This window comes from Sinocyclocheilus anshuiensis, unplaced genomic scaffold (genome assembly GCF_001515605.1).
Source record: "Sinocyclocheilus anshuiensis isolate Anshui unplaced genomic scaffold, SAMN03320099.WGS_v1.1 scaffold698, whole genome shotgun sequence".
In the NCBI taxonomy this organism is placed as follows: Eukaryota; Metazoa; Chordata; class Actinopteri; order Cypriniformes; family Cyprinidae; genus Sinocyclocheilus; species Sinocyclocheilus anshuiensis.
Window position 1 is genome coordinate 163597 of NW_015544168.1, and position 22397 is coordinate 185993.

Below are 22397 nucleotides of genomic sequence, written 5' to 3' on the forward strand. Positions count from 1 at the left end.
TTCAGACACGGGTCACGACGAGGCGTTCCCCATAGCGACCCCTAGAGGACGCAGTGTCTCGTTCCCTACTCAGGGAACCATGCTTACATAAGTAACCTGAGACGTTTCCTTTCTGTGAACAAATTAAGCCTGTTACAAAAATGAACTGAAACTCAGCATATATAGGCTACGTTGCGTGTCGCACTGTTTTTTTCCCTTGTTTATCTGTAAACTAAATCAAATATATTTCAAGAATTTATTCCTAGTATGTATATATGTACTGCAGATTTTATATATATATAACATAATGTAATAATATTTAGTATTTTCACATCTAGGTGGAAATTTTTTTAATTTATACTACTGTCTGTTCAAAATAAATGAAAAGAAACAGAGCATAGTAGATTTTTTATTTTTTTTCCCCTGTTGTACCGAAATCGTATATCGAACCGTGACCCCCGAACCGTGACATCTGTGTACTGTTCCACCCCTATTGTGTATGTATATAAAACAATATTTATGTTTTTGTGAACAATTTTTACTCTTAATATGTTGTTCAGATGAACTGGGATCCAACCTCTCACACTTTGACAGTTTACACAAAGAATGTAATTATCTGTCTTTCTATTAATACCCAGACAAGTTTCATAATTGTGATAGATTTGTTTTATGCTTCCAGACGCAGTGAGGTGGATTTGGTTTTGAAGGTGAATTTGTGTGTGTGTGTGTGTGTGTGTGTGTGTGTGTGTGTATTAGTTCAATGGTGTGACCTCAGGCAGGGCTGTTGGAGGGGGACTGATAAATGACAGGTGGTCCCGTCTGGCTGAAGTCACAGTCTTTGAGCTGAATGGTGAGAAACAGAAGGGCTCTGGACTCTTTTATGGAAATGGAACAAAATTGTTGTCTTCCTGCATCTTTACAGCGACAATTAGCCTGTCAGGGTGAAGATAAACTGTGCTTGTTCATTCCAACACGCTCCCCAGTCCTGCCTGAGACCTGCGACCCCAAACTTCGGTGTCTACATCACTCTTTACTTTCTACTGCTTTTACACCATGGGCCGCGCTTTTGGGGCTGAAGCCCTGGTGTCTTGATGTCTTTTGCCAAGGTTTTTTTTTTTTTTGTATTTTTTTTTTTATACATATACTGTTAAATATGCACAAAGTTTAGTGTAGTTTACTAAAACCATAAAACAAGTTTTTATTATTTGAAATAAAATAAATGTTAACTGAAATAAAATTAAAAAAAAGAACTTAAACTTATTTTATTTCAGCTAGTTGCCAAGACAGCATTTCTTATTTTTATTTAGCTTAAATTAATAAATTAATAAAGAACTATATAAACATCAAAAAAACTAATAAAAACAACAAATTTACTCAAACTTTAACTAAAATTAACATGAAAACAAAAAATATAAAAATAAAATGAAATTCAAAACGTCTTAACTTTGATAAAGAATATCTTTTTTTCTGTTTTGAGACTTTAGTCTTTGCAACTTCAGGGATCTTATCTATGCACAATCAGCTTGTAACACTCCAAAGAGAAAGGAAAACTTGAAATCGCATCATATGACCCCTTTAACAAAAACTATAGTAGTATCTCAATGAAACTAAAATAACAGTGATATGCACTAAAGCTTAGTGGTTTTAATTTTAACACCAATAATATTGAAAGATTTTTAGTTTTTTTTTGTTTTTGAGTTATTTATTTTCATTATTATTTATTTGAAAGTGTTTTATAGAAATTCTGTTCCAAAACGTAGTGAGCTGCCTATGTGAGCAGTATTTTAAGGCATCATAGTTGCACTCCAGACTTAAAATATGCCAGAATGTCTATATCTCATCTTTTTTTGCTCTCTCTCTCTTTCTTTCTTTTATTTCTACATTAAATTCCTTCATCATGCACTCTTGCTCTCTTTCATTGGCGCACTCGCTCTCATTTCCCTAGCTTTTCTCTCTCTCAGTTCCCCGATTCATTTTTTTCTGTTTTAAATGCACTACAGGCTCATAATTCGTGACAAAGTCATTCTTGGCGGATCTTGAAAAGACCAGGGTTTTTTTAAGTTGCCCTTGAGCACTTATGCCATTGAAAAGCTGAATTCCTAAATGGATGGAGGATATGTATTCTGAGAGGGAGACCCAGGGTTGGTAAACCCCTTCGGAGTGCCTCAGAGGTTCTCCAGATTTCTCACTTCCCTCTCGCCGTCTTTCTTGTTGCCAGCTTGTTGTTTCATTACGTGCTTATGACGTCAGTTGATGGATAATGGATGTTCAAGAGAAGACTTTTTGTAATTGACACCGTTTTCACCATTTTAAACACCCTGCTTTCACTAGTTCAAATATAATATATGGGTAAATTTTTTAAATATATCAAATATTTGTAAATAAAAAAATAATAATTATATTGCAAACTTTGGCTGTTTTTTCAGTTTGATGTGCAGAACTACAGAATGCCAAAGTGTAAAAACTTTTCCCCCTTAAAAATAAATAAATAAACTTAAAAAATATATATGTAATTGTTTTTATTTATTTTAAACTGCAGTATTATATATTATATTAATTTATTATTATAAAATAATTAGTGCTGTCAAACGATTAATCGCGATTAATCGCATCCAAAATAAACGTTTTTGTTTACATAATATATGTGCGTGTACTGTGTATATTTATTATGTGTATATATGAATACACACTCACACCGTATATATTTTGAAAATATTTACATGTTTTACTTGTATATATTTATATTCATATAATTTATATTATATATAAAGACGTATCAGTTTAGATTAATTATTTTAATTATTTAAAACAATATATATTTTTTATTCATTTTTATTATTTAAAATAATTTATATAATTTGTAATTTAAAAAAAAAAACAGCAACAAAAATAATAAAAGGACTACAGGCCAAAAGGTATAAACTTTAATTATTTTATTTATTTATTTTAAACAGCATTATTTATTTTTTAATGTTCTAAAATTAATTTTACCCATGACCCCATTTAAGTGCTGAAGTATTAGTGTGTGTGTTCCTGTGTGTATGTGTGTGTTCATTTGTGCAGTAATTGCAGGCTGTAGGGCAGACGTGTGTGAGCATAATCAGTAATGCCTGATGAATGGCTATTTTCTGTCTCTAGGCATTCTGGGAATGCCCCCTTTCCGAGCCAGGTCTCTCCCGCCACTATTTGCCTTTCGTGTCACAGAATAAACGCCCATTCTCGACCTGTCTGCCCTAAACTCCCAACATGCTTGTGGGTTGTGCATTAGGTGTCAAAAGAGGCTTCTTTGTGACCATGTTGTTGGTTTGTGTGTCAGTCTCGATGTGTCGTTTTCTCTTCCTGATTGCTCGGCAATCAAGCTCCTCTGTAAGAATGAGAAGGGCACAAAAGAGGATGTTTGGGAACGGTTGGGTGCGAAGGCCTCATGTACTCTGCTGTGTCTGTTTGCTGTCCGCTTGAGTAAACGTCTCACTTCTGTCCTGTGTAGTCTGTCAGCGGTGAGAAAACACTGGAACGAGAGACTTTCCACTGTCCTCATATTCGTGGGTTCATGAGGAGTGGTCGCTAACATAAGGATGCACAATACCATTTAACTGGTTAGAAATTGTGAGTGCAATCATTTTTAAGTACAGTGGGAGTAATGATTTGTGGGTAACATAGTATCATGAATTTTCATGAAACATTAACTCTATTAATAACATAAAATGCACAACACTATTTACTCTTTCTTGTTTTTTTATTAATTTCTATATTGTTTTTTTTTTTTATTTACATTTGTAAATATTTTTTATAATATTTTTTTTTTCATTTTAATATTTTTATTTTCCCCATGTTTTATTTTATTTTAATTTATATATAAAATATATACAGTAAAGCATATCAGTTGGCTTAATTAGTTTAATAGACCCCAATAACTTTTTTTGTAGTACAGTACAATGGGACTAACTGTGGCTTAGCAAAGCAGTGATTTTTTTTTGTAGATTATTCCTTATTATATTTTTAATAATTATGTCATATTTGTACAAGTATTTTTATATGTACATTTTATGTATCAATTTAATATTTTTTCTATTTTTATAATATTTTTTAAATTATTTTCTCATGTTTTATGTTGTTTATTATTTTATTTTCACTTATATATTTTTAAATAGAACCGATACAATAATGTATTGAGTAAAAGGCATCAAAGATATAAATCATATCAGCTAGCTTAACTGGTTTATTAAAGACAGATAACATATTATTATTTTTATTATTGTTATTTTTAGTGGTCGACCGATATGGGTTTTTTGACAGCCGATGCCGATATCTTGGAAAGCAGGATGGCCGATATAAAGCCGATATAATTTTATTTATTTTAATTAATATTTAAGAAATTTGAAATTATTTGAAGATGGATTAAAAATAATTGTGTAAAATAAACATACTTATACTTTAGAAGACAAAGCATTTTTCACAAATAAATATTTAATAAAAATCTAATTGAATAGTATGTAAATAAATATTTTTATTCCCTGGCAGAAATAAGCTTTCTTGTATTTCTCCTCAGGCTTGTTTGACTCATAATGAGGTGAGTTGCAGCCTCGCCAGTGTTTGTCTGGGGTCAGGTGACCTGGGGCATCCTCAGAGCTCACAGGAAGTGACCCAAAATACACAATCTACTCACATAATGCAAACATTCCATAGTGTAACCTAACCCTGATTGAGCTGCCGCCCACCCCAGTAACATAACACACGGAAATGCATCTATCATCGCATTCAAAAATGCCATGCCTCATGCCCAGAAAAACACAATACACCTACATCATCCACAATCATCAGCTGCAATCCAAACACTTTTCCTTCTCTGTTTTGCTCTCATTCTCTGGATATAATAATATCCTCTGGAGTGAGGAAGGATAACAATATCATGCAGTTGTAGGTGACCCAGTGTGAACTGTGAGGGAACGCAACATCACGTATTAGCAGACTAAAAGTCCTCTTTCTCTCAGTAGCCATGGGACGGCATGCGGCAACATGGTAGCATCCACATTAGAATGAGGTTTTTGTAAATTAACCCTCATTCATCAGTGTAGTCCAAGCCAGACTCAGTGCAACAAGTTCCAGTGTGTTCTATCCTCAGTGAAAGTGAAATGCTGCATAAAATGACAAAATCACAACTAATCAATAAATAAATATGGATGTGCAGTCAGCCAAAATATGTATAAAAATAAAAAATGGGGTGATCATTGCTAAAATAGCTACTTGAATTGGACTAAATAATAGATTAAATATTATTGTTATAATTAAATATTATTGCATCAAACTTCCAAAAAATAAAGGAGCAATAATTTTAGAACAGTATTTCAAGCTAATTAATTATCCAGCTTGAAATATCGATTAGAAATTATTGTTCCTTTATTATTTTTTAATAATTACTTATTACATTTTATAGAGACAAAATATTTAATTGCATAGAAATTGCTCTTTGTGGGTGCAATGTCTTTAGATATTTCTTAATCCTTAGTAATCCTTACTTTTTTCCCCTATTTTATTCTGTTTTTCCCCCCGTTTTTCTTTTCTTTCTTATTTTTATATTAAATGTATATATTTTTTATATATATAATTAAATAAAATAAAAATTACAAATATGATTATAAAATATTTTATTTAATTATTAATTTAAGATATGTTTTGCACACAACCTTGTTACCACAAAATTGTCTCTATTCCAAGTGAAAGATCTTTTAAATTGTTACTTTTGAATAATTTGTTGAGAAACGAAAGCAAATTGCCCCGTTTTCTCAAATTTGTACACATTGTAATAATGACTTAATTTGTCAACCTCAAACATTCAACATTGTTACCCAAATAATTGTAAGAAAAATTAATCAAACAAATACTTTTTCTGGATTAATATGTTTATCAGTGCACTAAAAAAAATAATGTTGAAACAATTTTCACTCAGAAATTTCTAGAAAACCACAAATTATTACAAAGAAATGCCTAGAATTATTAAATTAATTGTAAGAAAAAAAAATCATCAAATACTTTTTCTGGATGAATACGTTTATCAGTGCACTGAAAAAAACAATGTTGAAACAATTTTCACTCAGAAATTGCTAGAGAATTTCACAAATAATTACAAATAAATGGTAAGTGTTATTGACATTTTTAAGTTGAAAAACTTGTAGACAAAATAATATTTTCTTGTACTCCAATCATTTCTGTTTTATTTATAACTTTGAAAAATAATATTTTACTGTGTAATTACAAATCAATGATGCATTTTGACAATGCATTTTGTCTAATTAATTTTGATGTTTAGTTTATATTACTAGAAAACAGTAATTACAAAAAATAAAGGTTTTAAACTGTATTTAGAAATGTCCCAATTTGTGGTTGCGAAAAAATGACCATTAGTTTGACCTCAGTATTGTCAATCAACAGTTTCTGGAGGTTAAGCACTTCTTTTTACTGACCAACTGCTGAAACATGAAAACTGATTTCATGATTCGTTTTGTAAGAGTTTCAAGCCCCCTCTGTACTTTATTCCTGAAAAGTACCATGTATTGCTGATCTGGAAGCGTTTTCTTGCATGCTTCAGAGTTTGAGCTGTTTGGGTACACTGCGTTCTCAATGCTCAGCAACTTGGATGCAATTTTATTTATCTTAAAGCTTGATGGTTTATCCAAATTAATGTCAGGTATTGTTAACGTGGGACTAAATTCCCTCTAATTGCCGAACGTTGCTGCTCTTAAACGCTCGAGCGTCACAGCCGCTCCTCCCATCTTTATTCCCAGTGCGTCTCCCTCATTACGGAAAGGTTAAAGTAAACGAGTGTTCCTCAGTCTCTATGGTGAAAGGTTAAATAAAAGGATTGTTCCATCGATGGCGTGTTTGAGGAAAATAGAATAATATATTGAATATAAGATTGAACTAAAAGTTTTTTCAAAAGTAAATAACTAAATTAATTTAAAATGTTTTTTAATTATTTTCAAATGTATTATTTTTACATAATTATGATATTATTAATTAAATTATGCATTGTTGTTACTTCTATGTTAATTAATTAGTTTATGCTCCCTTAAAACTTTAATATATTGTAATGTCAAACTCAGTCAAGGTCTTCTTCAGGTACACATGATTGTAATTTCATTACATTTTTATTGATATGTCCTTGTTACCCATAAAAAGTAACAATAATTAATGTATAATTTTAATAGAATATTTTTTTTTTCTTTTGATTTTTTTTTTGACCAAGCATCTGTTGTAAGTTATGTTGTGATGTGTGATGTTGTGATGTTAAGGTGCCTATGTATTTCTCACTTCCAAGGTCTGAGACGCTGTGGCTTAAACAGCTGTGTGTGTTTTTGTGTTCACAGAATGGCTTTGCTGTGGTGCGACCTCCAGGACATCACGCTGAGGAGAGCACTCCCATGTACGTCCCCACTGTATCTGTGTGATCTCCAAATACACTCCACAGCCAATATCAGCATCACTTTAAACACACCTCAGTCTCTATGGTGAAAGGTTAAATAAAAGGATTGTTCCATCGATGGCGTGTTTGAGGAGCAGACTGAGGTTTGGTGCCTCTGCCGTGGGCCGCGGGCCAGGCCCTGTTCTTACGCTCTGATGTCAAGCCAGGACACAGTGGGTGAATCGTGTCATTAGTGAAATGAGACAATCCATCAGGCCAGGAGGTCCACTTCACAAACGCACACGATCAGGCCCTCCACGATAGATCACACACCAGCTGATTGTCCCGGTTCTGTGTTCTCTCTCACAAGATGTTTTGTGCTTTTTGTTTTTGACACATAACAGGGGATTTTGCTATTTCAACTCGGTCGCCGTTGCAGCCAAACTTCTGCAGCAGAGACTTAACGTCAGTAAGATTCTCATTGTAGACTGGGTAAGTTCACACTCAATCAGTTCATATTTGCTTTATTAATAAATGTCCCTTTTCCTATTTCTGTGCCACTAGAGTTACCAAACTGAATTGCACAAATAATCTCATTTTCAAACCGATTCCCAAACAGTGACATTGATGCATATATTAAAAGTGGAAAAAATTGCACATCATTTTCAGTAAATCACAATTCTTTTATCTTTCTTTCTAACTCTTTAATTATTTTATCACAGTTTAATAGTTTTCTTTTCTGCTAACATAAACAGTGCCATGAGTGGGGGGGGGTGGGATATTTGAATATTTTATTATAAATTAAATCTAATATTTAGTTTATAATAAAATATGAATATATTTAATACATTTAAAATTTCATAAATTAAATATTTACAAAACATCAAGAAAATATGTAAAGTTATTTTGCAAAACATCAAGAAAATATGTAAAGTTACAATATTTTGCATTGGTAATATTAGCTTTATAAATATATAATTTGACATTTTTAATTTATTACATATTTTAAATGTATTAATGTGTTAATTATTAAAAACTTATCAATTAATATGAATGTAATATTATATATGTTTCATTTATAATATTACTTCATTTATAATAAAATAATAAATTATTTCATGCATTTAAAATTTCTGAAATTAAATATTTATAAAATATCAGAATATATATATATATGTGTGTGTGTGTGTGTGTGTGTGTATATATATATAAAATTTAATATTTTGCACTGGTTTTATTTGCATTATAAACATAATTTATGGAATTTTAAATTTATTAAATATTTTAAATGTGTTCATGTATTTATTATTAAAAACCTATTAATTATTGTAAATGAAATATATATTTCATTTATAATATTACTTAATTTATAATAAAATATTAAATGAATTAAAATATTGAATTTTATTTTACATACTGGTTACCACTGTATCTGTGTGATCTCCAAATACACTCCACAGCCAATATCAGCATCACTTTAAACACACACACAGCATCATAAATCAGTGTGACACACACTATCCTCTCACGTTAATGAATCCCAGCACTGCAGTGGACCGCCTGGCCAAGACAACAGGACTTCCAGCACTCACGTTGGCTTCAGTACAGTAATGCAAATTGTCGGTGAGGTGAATACAGCGCAGTAGGCCGACGTTATCTCCACAATGACTCATGCCAGTTTTATTTGGAAGGACTAGCATGTGTTATAAACTGCATTTTTCGTGAGTAAGGTCGACTTTGGAGTGTCTTTTCTGTATCCAGCAATGAAAGGGATTCCTGTAGCTTGACATTAGAGTTTTGAATCTTCCAGAGAACACAACTCTAATATTTAGTTTATAATAAAATATGAATATATTTAATACATTTAAAATTTCATAAATTAAATATTTACAAAACATCAAGAAAATATGTAAAGTTATTTTGCAAAACATCAAGAAAATATGTAAAGTTACAATATTTTGCATTGGTAATATTAGCTTTATAAATATATAATTTGACATTTTTAATTTATTACATATTTTAAATGTATTAATGTGTTAATTATTAAAAACTTATCAATTAATATGAATGTAATATTATATATGTTTCATTTATAATATTACTTCATTTATAATAAAATAATAAATTATTTCATGCATTTAAAATTTCTGAAATTAAATATTTATAAAATATCAGAATATATATATATATGTGTGTGTGTGTGTGTGTGTGTGTATATATATATAAAATTTAATATTTTGCACTGGTTTTATTTGCATTATAAACATAATTTATGGAATTTTAAATTTATTAAATATTTTAAATGTGTTCATGTATTTATTATTAAAAACCTATTAATTATTGTAAATGAAATATATATTTCATTTATAATATTACTTAATTTATAATAAAATATTAAATGAATTAAAATATTGAATTTTATTTTACATACTGGTTATATTATCTTTATAAATATTTAATGTATTGCATTTTAAAGTATTAAATATAAATGCAACTTATTATTTATTTTTTGTAAATTAAATCATTAAAATCTAAACAATAAAATTTATGGCATGTGGGACGGTGTCTGTCTGATCTTGGGCCAGCAGTAGACTGAAATGGGTCCACATACACAGGAAGAAGTGTGGCGTCAGGGCAGGGCTCTGCTGGGGTCATTAGGGTTTCTGGATGCCTTTTAAAATGTCTTTCATTTCCTCCTGTCTGTCACACGGGGAAGCTGACCGTGACGTAGTGGCAGACATGAAAAGAAATTAACAGAATAATACAGCTCTCTTAAACGGCCCTCCTGCATCACAGACGACTCAGAATAGATTTTTACATGCTTTTCATTCCAATGCGAATACAACAGAGTGACGACATGTCTTTTAACAGCATCTGACTTTTACATTGTTTAACCAAATATTATTGATTTTTTGTGCTGTTTTGACTGGTGTTGGCCTTTCTGAAAGACATCACTGGACACTTGCTGGTTCCTCTTCAGTTTGCGTACAGAGCAAACAGGTCTGTGGATGATGCATTATATTCTGCAACATCTTGATAAACCTGAGACTGAGACTGACGCAAGGATCTTATTTGTGGACTTCAGTTCGGTCTTCAATACCATCATGCCTGACCTTTTCTCAGACAAACTGACCCAGCTCTCTGTGCCCACCCCAATCTGTCAGTGGATCACAAGCTTCCTGACAGACGGGCAGCAGCTAGTGAGGCTGGATAAACTCACATCCAGGACTCTCACGATCAGCACTGGCGCCCCTCAGGGATGTGTGCTCTCCCCACTGCTCTTCTCCCTGTATACAAATGAATGCACTGCAAAAGACCCCTCTGTCTAGCCCTTGAAATTTGCAGATGATACTACTATCATCGGCCTCTTACACAACGGAGTCACAACAACCTGGATCTGAACACGCTCAAAACAGTTGAGATAATAGTGGACTTCAAGAGAAACCGCCCTGCACTCCCTCCACTCACCATCATGGACAGCGGCTGTAGTAGAGTCATTCAGGTTCCTGTCACCACCATCTCTCAGGACCTGACGTGGGACACTCACATAGACTCCATTGCTAAAAAGGCCAGCAAAGGCTGTACTTCCTTCACCAGCTGAGGAAGTTCAGCCTGCCACAGGAGCTGCTGAAACAGTTCTACTCGGCCATCATTGAGTCTGTCCTGTGTTCATCCATAACTGTCTGGTTTGGTTCAGCCACCAAATCAGACATCAAGAGACTACAACGGACAGTCAGGAATACTCAGAAGATTATTGGTTCCCCCCTGCCCAACTTCCAAGATCTTTACACGTCCAGAGTGAGGAAAGGCACCAACCACCAGAACAGCCAGGCACAAGAACATTTTTTTCCCACAGGCTGTATTCAGCCTGAACAATTAAAACTTGCATAACTATACATTGTCCATTATAACTGACACATTTATACATACCATCTGAAAATTGTACATTTGTAAACTACATAAACTGTACACTTGTAAATAACATATCTGTACATTCATTAAAACAATTCTATATGTTTTTTCTCTATATTTCTACTTCTGTATTATTCTCGCATTATTTAATTTTCTGTTTTTTTCTTGTTAGTGTTTTATTTTATCTCTACTGTGTAATTCCTGTGTATGCCTGCAGTGCACTATAATGTATGTTTGCACTATATCTGTACTTTCTTCTGCACTGGAAGCTCAACTGGAAGACAAATTCCTTGTGTGGAACATGCTTGGCAATAAAGCTCTTTTTTCTAAAGCTCTTTCTGGTCACTAGAACAAACAGATGACATTTAAATTATATGTACTGTTGTGTATTAGGACGTTCACCATGGCAACGGGACTCAACAGGCCTTCTACAGTGACCCTAATGTCCTGTATGTGTCTCTCCATCGCTACGATGATGGGAACTTCTTCCCTGGCAGCGGAGCCCATGATGAGGTGGGTTTTATGTACATTTTGACAGTAATTTGATATACACTACCATTCAAAAGTTAAGGGTCCGTACGATTTTTGAAAGAAGACATATTATCACCGAGGCTGCATTTATTTGATCAAAAATAGTCAAAACAGAAAAAAAAACCAGCTAAATTATCAGTAATAATTGTGCAATATTTTTAAATTTAAATTAACTGTTTTCTATTTGTATATATTTTAAAATTAATATATTTCTGTGATTCAAAGCTGAATTTTCAGCATCATTACTCCAGTCTTCAGTGTCACATGATCCTTCAGAAATCATTCTAATATGCTGATCTGCTGCTCAAGAAACATTTTTTATAATTATCAATGTGGAAAACAGTTATGCTGCTTAACATATTTGTGCAAACCATGATTCTTTTTTTTTTTTTTTCCGGAATTCTTTGAACAATAGAAAGAACAGCTTTAATTTGAATCTTTGGTAATAATATACAGGAAAAGTCTTTACTGTCACTTTTGATCAGTTTAATGCTAAATGAAAGTATTATTCTTTCAAAGTAAAAACCTTACTGACCCCAAACGTTTGAATGGTACTGTAATCACACTATTAGTCTATTTGCTTTGAAACATCGGAAAATATTACTTTTTTCCAATTTATATTGTTTATATTTGTTTTCAGTAAGAGGAACCAGAATTTATACCAAGCAGCCGTTTTTGCCATATAAATTAAAAATGCAATAAATACAACATTTACATATGCATGTAATACCAATATTTTGATACAAATGTCTGAGATTTCATTGAAAGTCTGAAATTCAAAATCAGATTTAAACCTAAAAATAAACAGTTTGGGGGGTTGGAATACCTCTCTAAGAAAAATTGGGGAAAATAAAGACAAAATGTTTAATATTCTGCACTATTTCTAGGTCACTAAGCAAATTTGTGACATTATCCTGTGATTTGTTTGCACAGACAGTCAGATGTTCTTTCTTTCATTGGAAATTGTCAGGTTTTATACAGTTTTTTAACTTGAATTGAATTTAATTGAATTTTATATTTGTAACAAATGCAAACTAAAAGCATTTTCACAAGTGGTCTTAGACTTTTGGACCTTACTGTATATTCTGAATATCTAATATAAATATATCAGACATCAACCTGACATGAGCAGAGCAAAAGACAGTTGTGTTCTTCTTTTCCCCTTATTTGACTCCAATTTCTCTCAGTTATAATTAATGCTCATTATCATTGATCCGGTAAGTCAGCTCCTGACTCTGAACTAATGAGGAGATTCAAAATGTAATTGACTCCGTTGTAGCCCTAAATTCTGGTATTAGTCAAAGTCCATTTGGTTTTCAAATAAAACCTCATTACAGTTGTACTCTGGTCATAATTGTTGGGATTTGTCCTTCATTGGCTCTGTGATATCAGCCTTAATTTAGCGGTTTTCCTGGGGAAGTTGGAATGTACATGATTCATAATACCTGCTCATCTGCTCCAACAATAACTTTTTTTTTACTAAGCCACACATTTAATTGAATTGAATTTGTGGTTTGTCTGTGTTGTCTATAGGTGGGCATCAGTCCAGGCGTGGGCTTTAACGTGAACATGGCCTTCACCGGTGGTCTGGAGCCGCCCATGGGGGACGCAGATTATCTGGCAGCATTCAGGTAACACCGTCACCCATATATACCTGTTACACCAAAATGAGCGACAGTCTACATAACCTTCACATAGCATGTTACGGTCTTTGTTTACAAATATAAGACTGTAAATGCAGTTCAGCATCTTTTTGCCATCATGAGCTGACTTTTGTGTTGGAGTCAGTCAGGTGTCATATATTTCATAGCAGTCAATACAAACAATGCTTTTTGTAATTAAAATTGTTATTTTAAACTAACAAGTGTACAAAAACATATAGAATACTGTAGTATTGTAGCAAGGTGAAAATAGGAGCCACATCAGCTTTGTTGATTATTGTGTTTTTGTGTAATTTTATAGTTATAGTTTGTAGTTTTCATTTTAATTTTAGTTTCAGTTTTAATAATTTTTCTCTTATGTGCTGTTGTTTTATCATTTTTTAATTCTTTTAAAGGGATAGTTCACCCAAAAATGAAAATTCTGTCATTAATTATTCACCCTCATGTCGTTCCTAACCCGTAGATATATTTTATGCATTCTGAGAGCTCTCTGACCCTCCCATAGACAGCAAGGCTCCTTACATGATCAAGACTCAGAAACGTAGCAAGGAGATCGCTAAAATAATCCATGTGACATCAGTTGTTCAACCGTAATTTTACGAAGCTACGAGAATATTTTTGTGCGCAAATAACACCAAAATAAAGACTTTATTCAACAATTCGTCTCCTCCGTGTCATCCAGGCGCCATTTTGGAGAGTATCACATACGTAAACAACATATGCTGTTCTGTGTCAGCAGCACTGAACATGGATGCGCTGTTTACGTTGTTTATGCTTTGATCTGAACGTAAACAACGTATCCGCGTATATACATTGCATACGTTGTTTACGTATGTGATACTCTCCAAAATGGTGCTATAGGGTGACGCAGAGGAGACGAATTGTTGAATAAAGTCGTTATTTTTGTTTTCTTTGCGCACAAAAAGTATTCTCGTAGCTTCGTAAAATTACGGTTGAACCACTGCTGTCACATGGACTATTTTAACGATCTCCTTGCTACGTTTTTGGACCTTGATCGTGTAAGGACCCTTGCTGTCTATAGGAGGGTCAGAGAGCTCTCAGAATTAATCAAAAATATCTTAATTTGTGTTCTGAAGATGAACAAAGGTCTTATGGGATTGTAACGACGAGGGTGAGTAATTAATGACAGAATTTTCATTTTTGGTTGAACTATCCCTTTAAATATTTCTATTTAGTTTTCATTTACTTTTATTTCAGTTTCAGTTTTAAGACATTTTTGTACTTCGGCTTTAACTTATTTCAGCTAGTTGCCAAGGTAACGTTTCTACCTTGTAGAAAAAAGTAAAGTTTTTCATCTATTTATTATTATTATTTAATTTTTATTTAAGTTTTATTTCAATTACCAAAATTGTGTTTAATGGATTTGGTTTTAGTTAACAATAACAAATAAGGTTTTGCAATGTTTTAAGTATTGTATAGTTTTTGTCCTAGAAAACAAGTCAAAAAGACTAAAAACTCTTTAAAACCTATAAGTAATTTTTGCTGTGTAGTTTTGTTTTGCATAAATAGTTTTGACCTGGACATTATCCCAGCCCTCAGATACTGATGTTAGTTGTTCCTGGTTTGAGACCAGCAGGTTTTAGGGGCCGTTTCAGAATCTATGTTTCCCACTCAGAATTGCATTTTATTTGGAAATGTGCAAGATGGATCCAAGTTGGGCAGCCAGTGACACCATACTGATGAAAGAATCAGTAGACACTGTAACTAACTAATCAGTAAACACTCTAAATAACACAGAGTGATATTTGCCTTACAGTGTTTATTATGTATTACTTTCAGTGAATAGTTATTTACTCCCTCTGCCTATTTACAGTGGGTACGGAAAGTATTCAGACCCCCTTAAATTTTTCACTCTTTGTTATATTGCAGCCATTTGCTAAAATCAGCTCTTCAGGCAGTTCCTTTGACCTCATGATTCTCATTTGCTCTGACATGCACTGTGAGCTGTAAGGTCTTATATAGACAGGTGTGTGGCTTTCCTAATCAAGTCCAATCAGTATAATCAAACACAGCTGGACTCAAATGAAGGTGTAGAACCATCTCAAGGATGATCAGAAGAAATGGACAGCACCTGAGTTAAATATATGAGTGTCACAGCAAAGGGTCTGAATACTTAGGACCATGTGATATTTCAGTTTTTCTTTTTTAATAAATCTGCAAAAATGTCAACAATTCTGTGTTTTTCTGTCAATATGGGGTGCTGTGTGTACATTAATGAGGAAAAAAAATTAACTTAAATGATTTTAGCAAATGGCTGCAATATAACAAAGAGTGAAAAATTTAAGGGGGTCTGAATACTTTCCGTACCCACTGTATATTACCAGCAGCTGCACAGATTTTATGTGGGCACATGTGCCAGAGAGTGGCCTGTATAGGGCTGAATTTATCGCAAGGCAATATCCTTTTATCCCAACCCCAGTGACCTCACAGCCAATAGAAGGACTGTAATTCACCACAGTTTGTAACTCAAAAAAGCATGTGATGAGTGAGAACACAGGAGAATTCTAACTGACTCTTAAGAGCTGCAGGGAAAACACTCCAGTTTGATGGGTTAAATCAGTTGACTTTTTCTTTTTCGGCCTGACATAAATTGATAGGAAAGACATTTAAAAACCATTTCAAAGAGAATCAAAGACTCTTTTCCAAAACCTAGTGAGCCTACATAGGCAACGGCTTCTAAGGTGAAACCTCATAATTGACCAATTTGAAACGATTTTGGTGTTCATTGACTTTTATTCATTTTTGCTTATTTTGGCAGTGCATTAAGAGATTGCATTCTTAATCTGAATTTTTGATGTTTTCATTCAACTTGTCACAGTACATTATGGGATTGTATGGGATTGTCTCTTGTACATACTTTTTTGCTTTTGTGTCAGCTTCATGATCTCTTAAAATGAAACTTACTTAGGCAGAGGTAAATAGAGCCAAACCAACTCGCTGGTTTAATATTGCTTAACTGACACCCATATGACAGCCAAAGAGTGTGAAAAGCCCCAGGCAAAGCCCCATTTTCACAGAGATTTTTTTCATGAATTGTAGGCAGTTGTTGGAGAATTGGTTGGAGAATGGGGTCTTGTAACAATTTGTATAAGCACTGCTCATCCGTTGAACTGTCCCTTTCATCTGTAGCGGGGGCTAATAGGAGTCTTTGATGGTGAGCCAGTAAAGCTGAGCCCCATTAGCATTGGTGTTTGAGGCTATTAATAACCCCCTCCCTCATGGTGTGGGTGCACGGCCGATTCGAGACGCTCTTTGAAGAGGGGCCTCCGTGCCCAACGCGTTCAGGCTGCTTCGGCAGGTAGATGGCTAAAATATGGCCCACTGCAGGGCGATGATAAGACAGGATAGTCCTCGCTCATCCCTTTTTTTAAAAAAACGACCACCTCCTTCTCTTTGACCCAATCAGCCCGCTCTCAGTCTGTCCGACTGTTGTTGTAAATCTCTCCCCAACACGTCTTCGATAAATTCGCTTCACCTCCCTTCGGCGGCCTTTCCTCACGCAGGGTGTAAGCGATGCCAGCTGAGTCCGACCCATCTGTGCATCTGACCTCAAATCTCCCCCTGATCTCATCTGCATCAGCACCCGGCACCCGTATTAAGATGCTCCGGTTCGGCCATTGAGAATCAGTCAGTTGGAAAAGCTTTTAAGCTTTTTAGTTTGATGCGCATCTTCCTTCGTAAAGCCTGCAGGGATGCGACTCGCTTTCAATTGCTTTACGTTTCCATATGACTCACAGACACGTGTGTTGCCAGCCGCTGTACTCATACCCTGGCGAACACCTTCAGTCTATCGGTCAATTCATATTGATTCATCCGTGCCTACCAGGCGTCTGCACTTCTCGACCCACCCAGAATGCCCTCATCCCCCTGTAGAAATGTCTACTGTTTCAGAGTAAACAAATCATTTTACAGTTGCGTTATCATATGTTGTCACTCACTTTTAGATAGCAAAGAGTTAAACTGCAATGCACACAAATCTTATTGAAAACCATATTCCAGTGTTTTTTTTATATGTTTTAAAACACTAAATTACTCTGCATAAATGATATGACCTTGTAATTACTATGTGCAATTGTTTTAATTTTGAAAAATATACATGTCACTCATCTATTATGCAGCTGAGACAATTATCTAGTTCAAAAATAATAAATTAGCAAAGAAAAAATAGTATTGTGTAGGTATAGTAAAGTTAAATTGTTCAAAATATATTAAAAACTTTACATAAAAAGCAGTTGTTACTCATTATTTCAAATGTGAAAGATGCCATATTTTACAACAAATTTTTTTTTTATACTAATTTTATTTATTCATTCATTCATTCATTTTTTAAAACTGGACTTAACATGTTATGAAAAAATGCTTGCCATTAAATGTGAATTTTATTAAAAAGTTGCTCCTTGGGTTAAAGATCATGTGGTCATGTTTATTATTTATAATATTATTTATAATATTTTTATATTACTTATTATAATATAAAAAATATATTTGTAATCATATTTATATTGTATTTCTTTTATTATTATTATTATTATTAAAAACATTTGTAAAAAAAAAATCAATAATAATAATAGTTTTTATATATTTATTTATTTATACAGTTCTATAGCATTGATGCATTATGGATGGATTGTATGAATTGATTCCATTGGAAGTGCCCTTGCAGTTTTGAGGAATGACCCAAACCATATTGGCGTCAGCGTTTGCCTCCTAAACGAGAGTAGCCGTGCAGCTCAGTATACAGTATGTGTAGTGCTCTACTGAGTTACAGGGGCACCTGGGCTATTATTTTAATCGAATTACATGCAAATCTGCTCATGATTCATTCTGAGGCAAAGGAAACTCCATGTTAAGTGACTCAGAGTTGTGTTCATGGGCAGCAGTTATCTGTGTGCTGTAGCAGTCCTGTGTGCACCCGTGATCCACCCAGATGAGGGGACTCGTCTCACTCCCACCGCATTCTCTCTCTCTCTCTCTGTGTCTGTCTGTCTGTCTCTCTTCCTCTCTCATGTTTTCTGTCATCAGCTGCTCCGCACAAACGTTTCTCAGTGTTTGATTTAATGATCCCTCAAGACAGAGGAGGGAGAACACAACACTTCATATATTTCTGTCTACTGCCTTCCTGCTCACGCCTTTCTTTCTTTCTTTCTTTCTTGCTTGCTTGCTTTCTTTCTTTCTTTCTTTCTTTTTCTTTCCTGTTCTCTACCATTTCTGTCATTTTTATTTGTTTATTTGATCATTTTAATTTGTTCTTTCCCCCATTTTTAGTCTTTCTTTTGTTTTTGTTGTTTATTTATTTTTTCTTCCTATCTTCCTTCCTTTCATTTGCTGGTTCATTCTTTCTGTTTTTGTTTGTTTATTCTTTCTTTCATTATTCCTTTTTTTTTGTTTGTCCTGTCTATCTTTCTGTCTATTTATTTTGTTAGTTTTTGATTTGTCTACTGCCTTCCTGCTCACGCCTTTCTTTCTTTCTTTCTTGCTTGCTTGCTTGCTTTCTTTCTTTCTTTCTTTCTTTCTCTTTCCTGTTCTCTACCATTTCTGTCATTTTTATTTGTTTATTTGATCATTTTAATTTGTTCTTTCCCCCATTTTTAGTCTTTCTTTTGTTTTTGTTGTTTATTTATTTTTTCTTCCTATCTTCCTTCCTTTCATTTGCTGGTTCATTCTTTCTGTTTTTGTTTGTTTATTCTTTCTTTCATTATTCCTTTTTTTTTGTTTGTCCTGTCTATCTTTCTGTCTATTTATTTTGTTAGTTTTTGATTATTCGTTTGTTCTTTGTCTATTATTTTATTGTATTATTCTGTCTTTTGTTTGTATGTTTGTTCATTCTGTCTTTGTTTGTTTTTAATTAATTATTTCTGTCTGTTTTTTTTTTTGTTTTTTTTTCGTTTGCCTGTTCCTTCTGTGTCTTTCTTTCTTTCAATCGTTTTTTTTTACATTATTTGTTTGTTCTGTCTTTCTTTTAAGTTTGCTTGTTCTTTCTGTCTTTCTATTGTTTGTTTTTTCCTTTGTATTTTGTTTATTTTTTTGCTGTTCTCTTTTGTTTGTTTGTTCCCTCTCTACCTTTCTTTTTTCTATTGTTTGTATTTCTCTTGTTTTCTTTTTGCATCATTTGTTTTTGTCTGTCTTTTATTTGTTTGTTCCTTTGATATCTTTCTTTAAATTGCTTGTTTGTTTGTTCTTTATTTTTTTCTTATTTGTTTATTCTGTCTTTCGTTTGTTCCTTCTGTCTTTCTTTCTGTCTTGTTTTCCTTCTTTCTTCTCACTTATCACTTTCCCTCTTAATGTATGCCTCTTTCTTGTTCACCTTCATCTTTTTTCTCCTCTCTCTCGCTCTCTCTTTCCCCCTTCTCTCCCTCCACTCGTCTTGTTTCCTCCTCAGCGATGTTTTGTGGGCCTCTCGAGACAATGCATGCCTTACGGGCAGCACCTTCTTATTTAGACCCAGCCACGTTGCATTTGCAGGGGATCAACCCTAGGATGAAGAAAGGAGGGAGAAAAAAGATAAGAAAATTGGCTCTAATGAAAACCAGAAGCCCAGGCACTCTCACCATGAACTTGGAAACAGAAAGGAGAATTGAAGTTAATTCAAACCAGCTCTTTGCAATGCCAGATGACAAGGCTTTGAAGTGCCCCCCTCCCCGCCGCCTTTACTCTTTGCGTTCTCGCTTTTTTTTTCTTTCTTTTTTTTTCGTTAGACGGGGGAGCGATTGGAAAAGCCTTTGAGACTGATGGATAGCCATGTCTAGCGTTAACCCTTCACTGACCGTTTTTTGGGGGTTTTTTTGGTTGTACAAGTGCAGGATCCTTCTGCTCCAAACCGCTCTTGGCATGTTCCAGCTCTGGGATTTGGTGGACCCGTGAGGTGGGATCGGTTTTCGAGAGCCTCGTGGTTCCAGTCCATGTAATTTGTCTCAGTCCATTGCAAGGAAATTTGCCCAGGCTAATACTAATTACCAGTCATAAATCCTTGCCTCATCTTGCACGTCATGGTTGAGTCTTCCTCATCTGCGGATCCGTTTTCTGGGTGCCCCCTGGCAAACATGACAGAAAGTTTCCCTGAATAAGCTTTTGGAAGAGGATTCAAAGTTTCGGGTGGAGCGGGTGAGCATCTAGAGAGATGGAGGTCGCCGTTTGTCTTGTTCGTGCCATGAGAGGAAGACGTTTCCAGAGTCTTTGTGTGTGGGACAGAAAGAAAAAGCGTTTACAACATTGTATATCCCAGACACACGGTCCTGTGCTCTCATGCCAAGCTTCGCTGTCTTCCCACCGACCCCACAGCGAGGCAGATGGGCCGCCACTGGGGAGAAGAGGAGGAGGAGGACGATGAAGACCTTCTCACGCTCTGTAGCCTTGTGTTCCCGAGACTCCGAGGCTGTTTTCACACTTGCTTTGATTGTTTGGTCTGAACCACAGTTTGACAAATTGTGCACCATCGTGGAGTTCACATGAATCGAAGTTTGACTGTTTGTTTATGTCTGTCTTTCTTTCACTTGTTTGTTTGTTCTTTCTTTCTTCCTTTAGTTTGTTTTTGTTCTTCCTTCCACCCATCATTCCTTGCTTTGTTTCATGTTCCTTTGTTTACTCATTCTGTCTTTTGTTTGTTGTCTTTCTTTCTCCTTCACTTCTGCAAGTTACTCTTGATTGCTCTCACACAAATTGCGAGCTCACATGAACCTATCATTTCAAGCAGTCTCAGGTGCAGTTCCCTGTTGCGCATCATCATTCAAAAACGATGTAACATCGACCTAACACACTCTGACATCAAATGAATGACAAAACCTCCATTGTGAAAGTGCCATGAAACACAAGCACAGTGTCTTCTGTGTTTAGGCCTGATGTTACCACACAAAAGTAGCCGTAAGCATATCAATACCTCTAAATTAATGTGAGAATTAATGTCTTATATAGCCATTATATACCTAAATATTTTGTGTACATCTCATTTGTCATGATTGACCAATCTATATTATATATATTTATATTATGGAAGGCCATTTCCACCACGGGATAAAAAAAATTAAATGTAATTCTCACAATTGCAAGTTTATTTCTCACAGTTCAGACAGTTCAGTTTATATCTCGCAATTGTGAGTTTATATATCACAATTTTGACTTTTTCCTCATAATTGTGACTTTGTTTCTCACGGTTGCGAGTTTATAGACTTTCTTGCAGTTTTGAGTTTATATCTCGCAGTTCTAACTTTTTTCTCAGAATTGTGAGATATAAACGCACAATTGTGTGAACTAGTATTTATACATATGTATATTATATATTCATATGTAATACAGTTTAATCATATCAAAATTACTTGCTGGAATTAAACTTCAAATGAAAAATCTTTTTACACAATATTTACTCAGTTCACTTTAACAGTGTAAACAGAAATGGTTTATTTTACATTGACAAGGTTGGTAGATTTTTGAATTTAATACAAGGGGAAACCAACATTTTTGTGAATCGTCCAAGGCACCATGATTAGCAGCCAATGCTGATAATCTCAAATTGGCTGAAAAAAATTTACCTGGCCAATATCTAGTCATGTCTGCTTTGAATTACTTGTCATATCTGCTTGCAAGTTTCCACACAAAAAAAAATTGTATGTTAGAGCATAGCTTTTGAGTATTTGTCCTCCTGTTTCGCCCTTGAATTTCAGCTGCAGTGATAGTGAGAGAATCCAGATATTTGCTTTCTTTCAATTATGTCATTAGTGAATCTAGAGCCCAAACCGCAGTCTGCAGAGATCCTCTCTGTGAGTTGTCATTTACTGATCTGACTGTCAGACGGATGGTCCACTGGATCTGAAGGGGCCCCTGCATGCGAGTTCCGGGGGAACGTGATACTGTGTTCAGGTGCAGCGTGTGAGGCCATGAACATTTCCCAGCAGCCCTGTCTG

General features: G+C 34.3%; 1 protein-coding gene across 1 annotated transcript in view; it reads left to right on the forward strand.

Moving 5' to 3' along the window:
- The window catches only part of LOC107695959 (histone deacetylase 4-like), a 171885-nt gene that overhangs the window by 115271 nt on the left and 34217 nt on the right, over positions 1–22397 (forward strand). The window contains exons 16-22 of the mRNA XM_016496081.1: positions 3118–3148; positions 3296–3476; positions 4529–4549; positions 7344–7399; positions 7783–7870; positions 11684–11803; positions 13355–13452. Coding sequence (XP_016351567.1) covers positions 3118–3148; positions 3296–3476; positions 4529–4549; positions 7344–7399; positions 7783–7870; positions 11684–11803; positions 13355–13452 — 595 coding nt within the window. The remainder of the gene's footprint in view (positions 1–3117; positions 3149–3295; positions 3477–4528; positions 4550–7343; positions 7400–7782; positions 7871–11683; positions 11804–13354; positions 13453–22397) is intronic.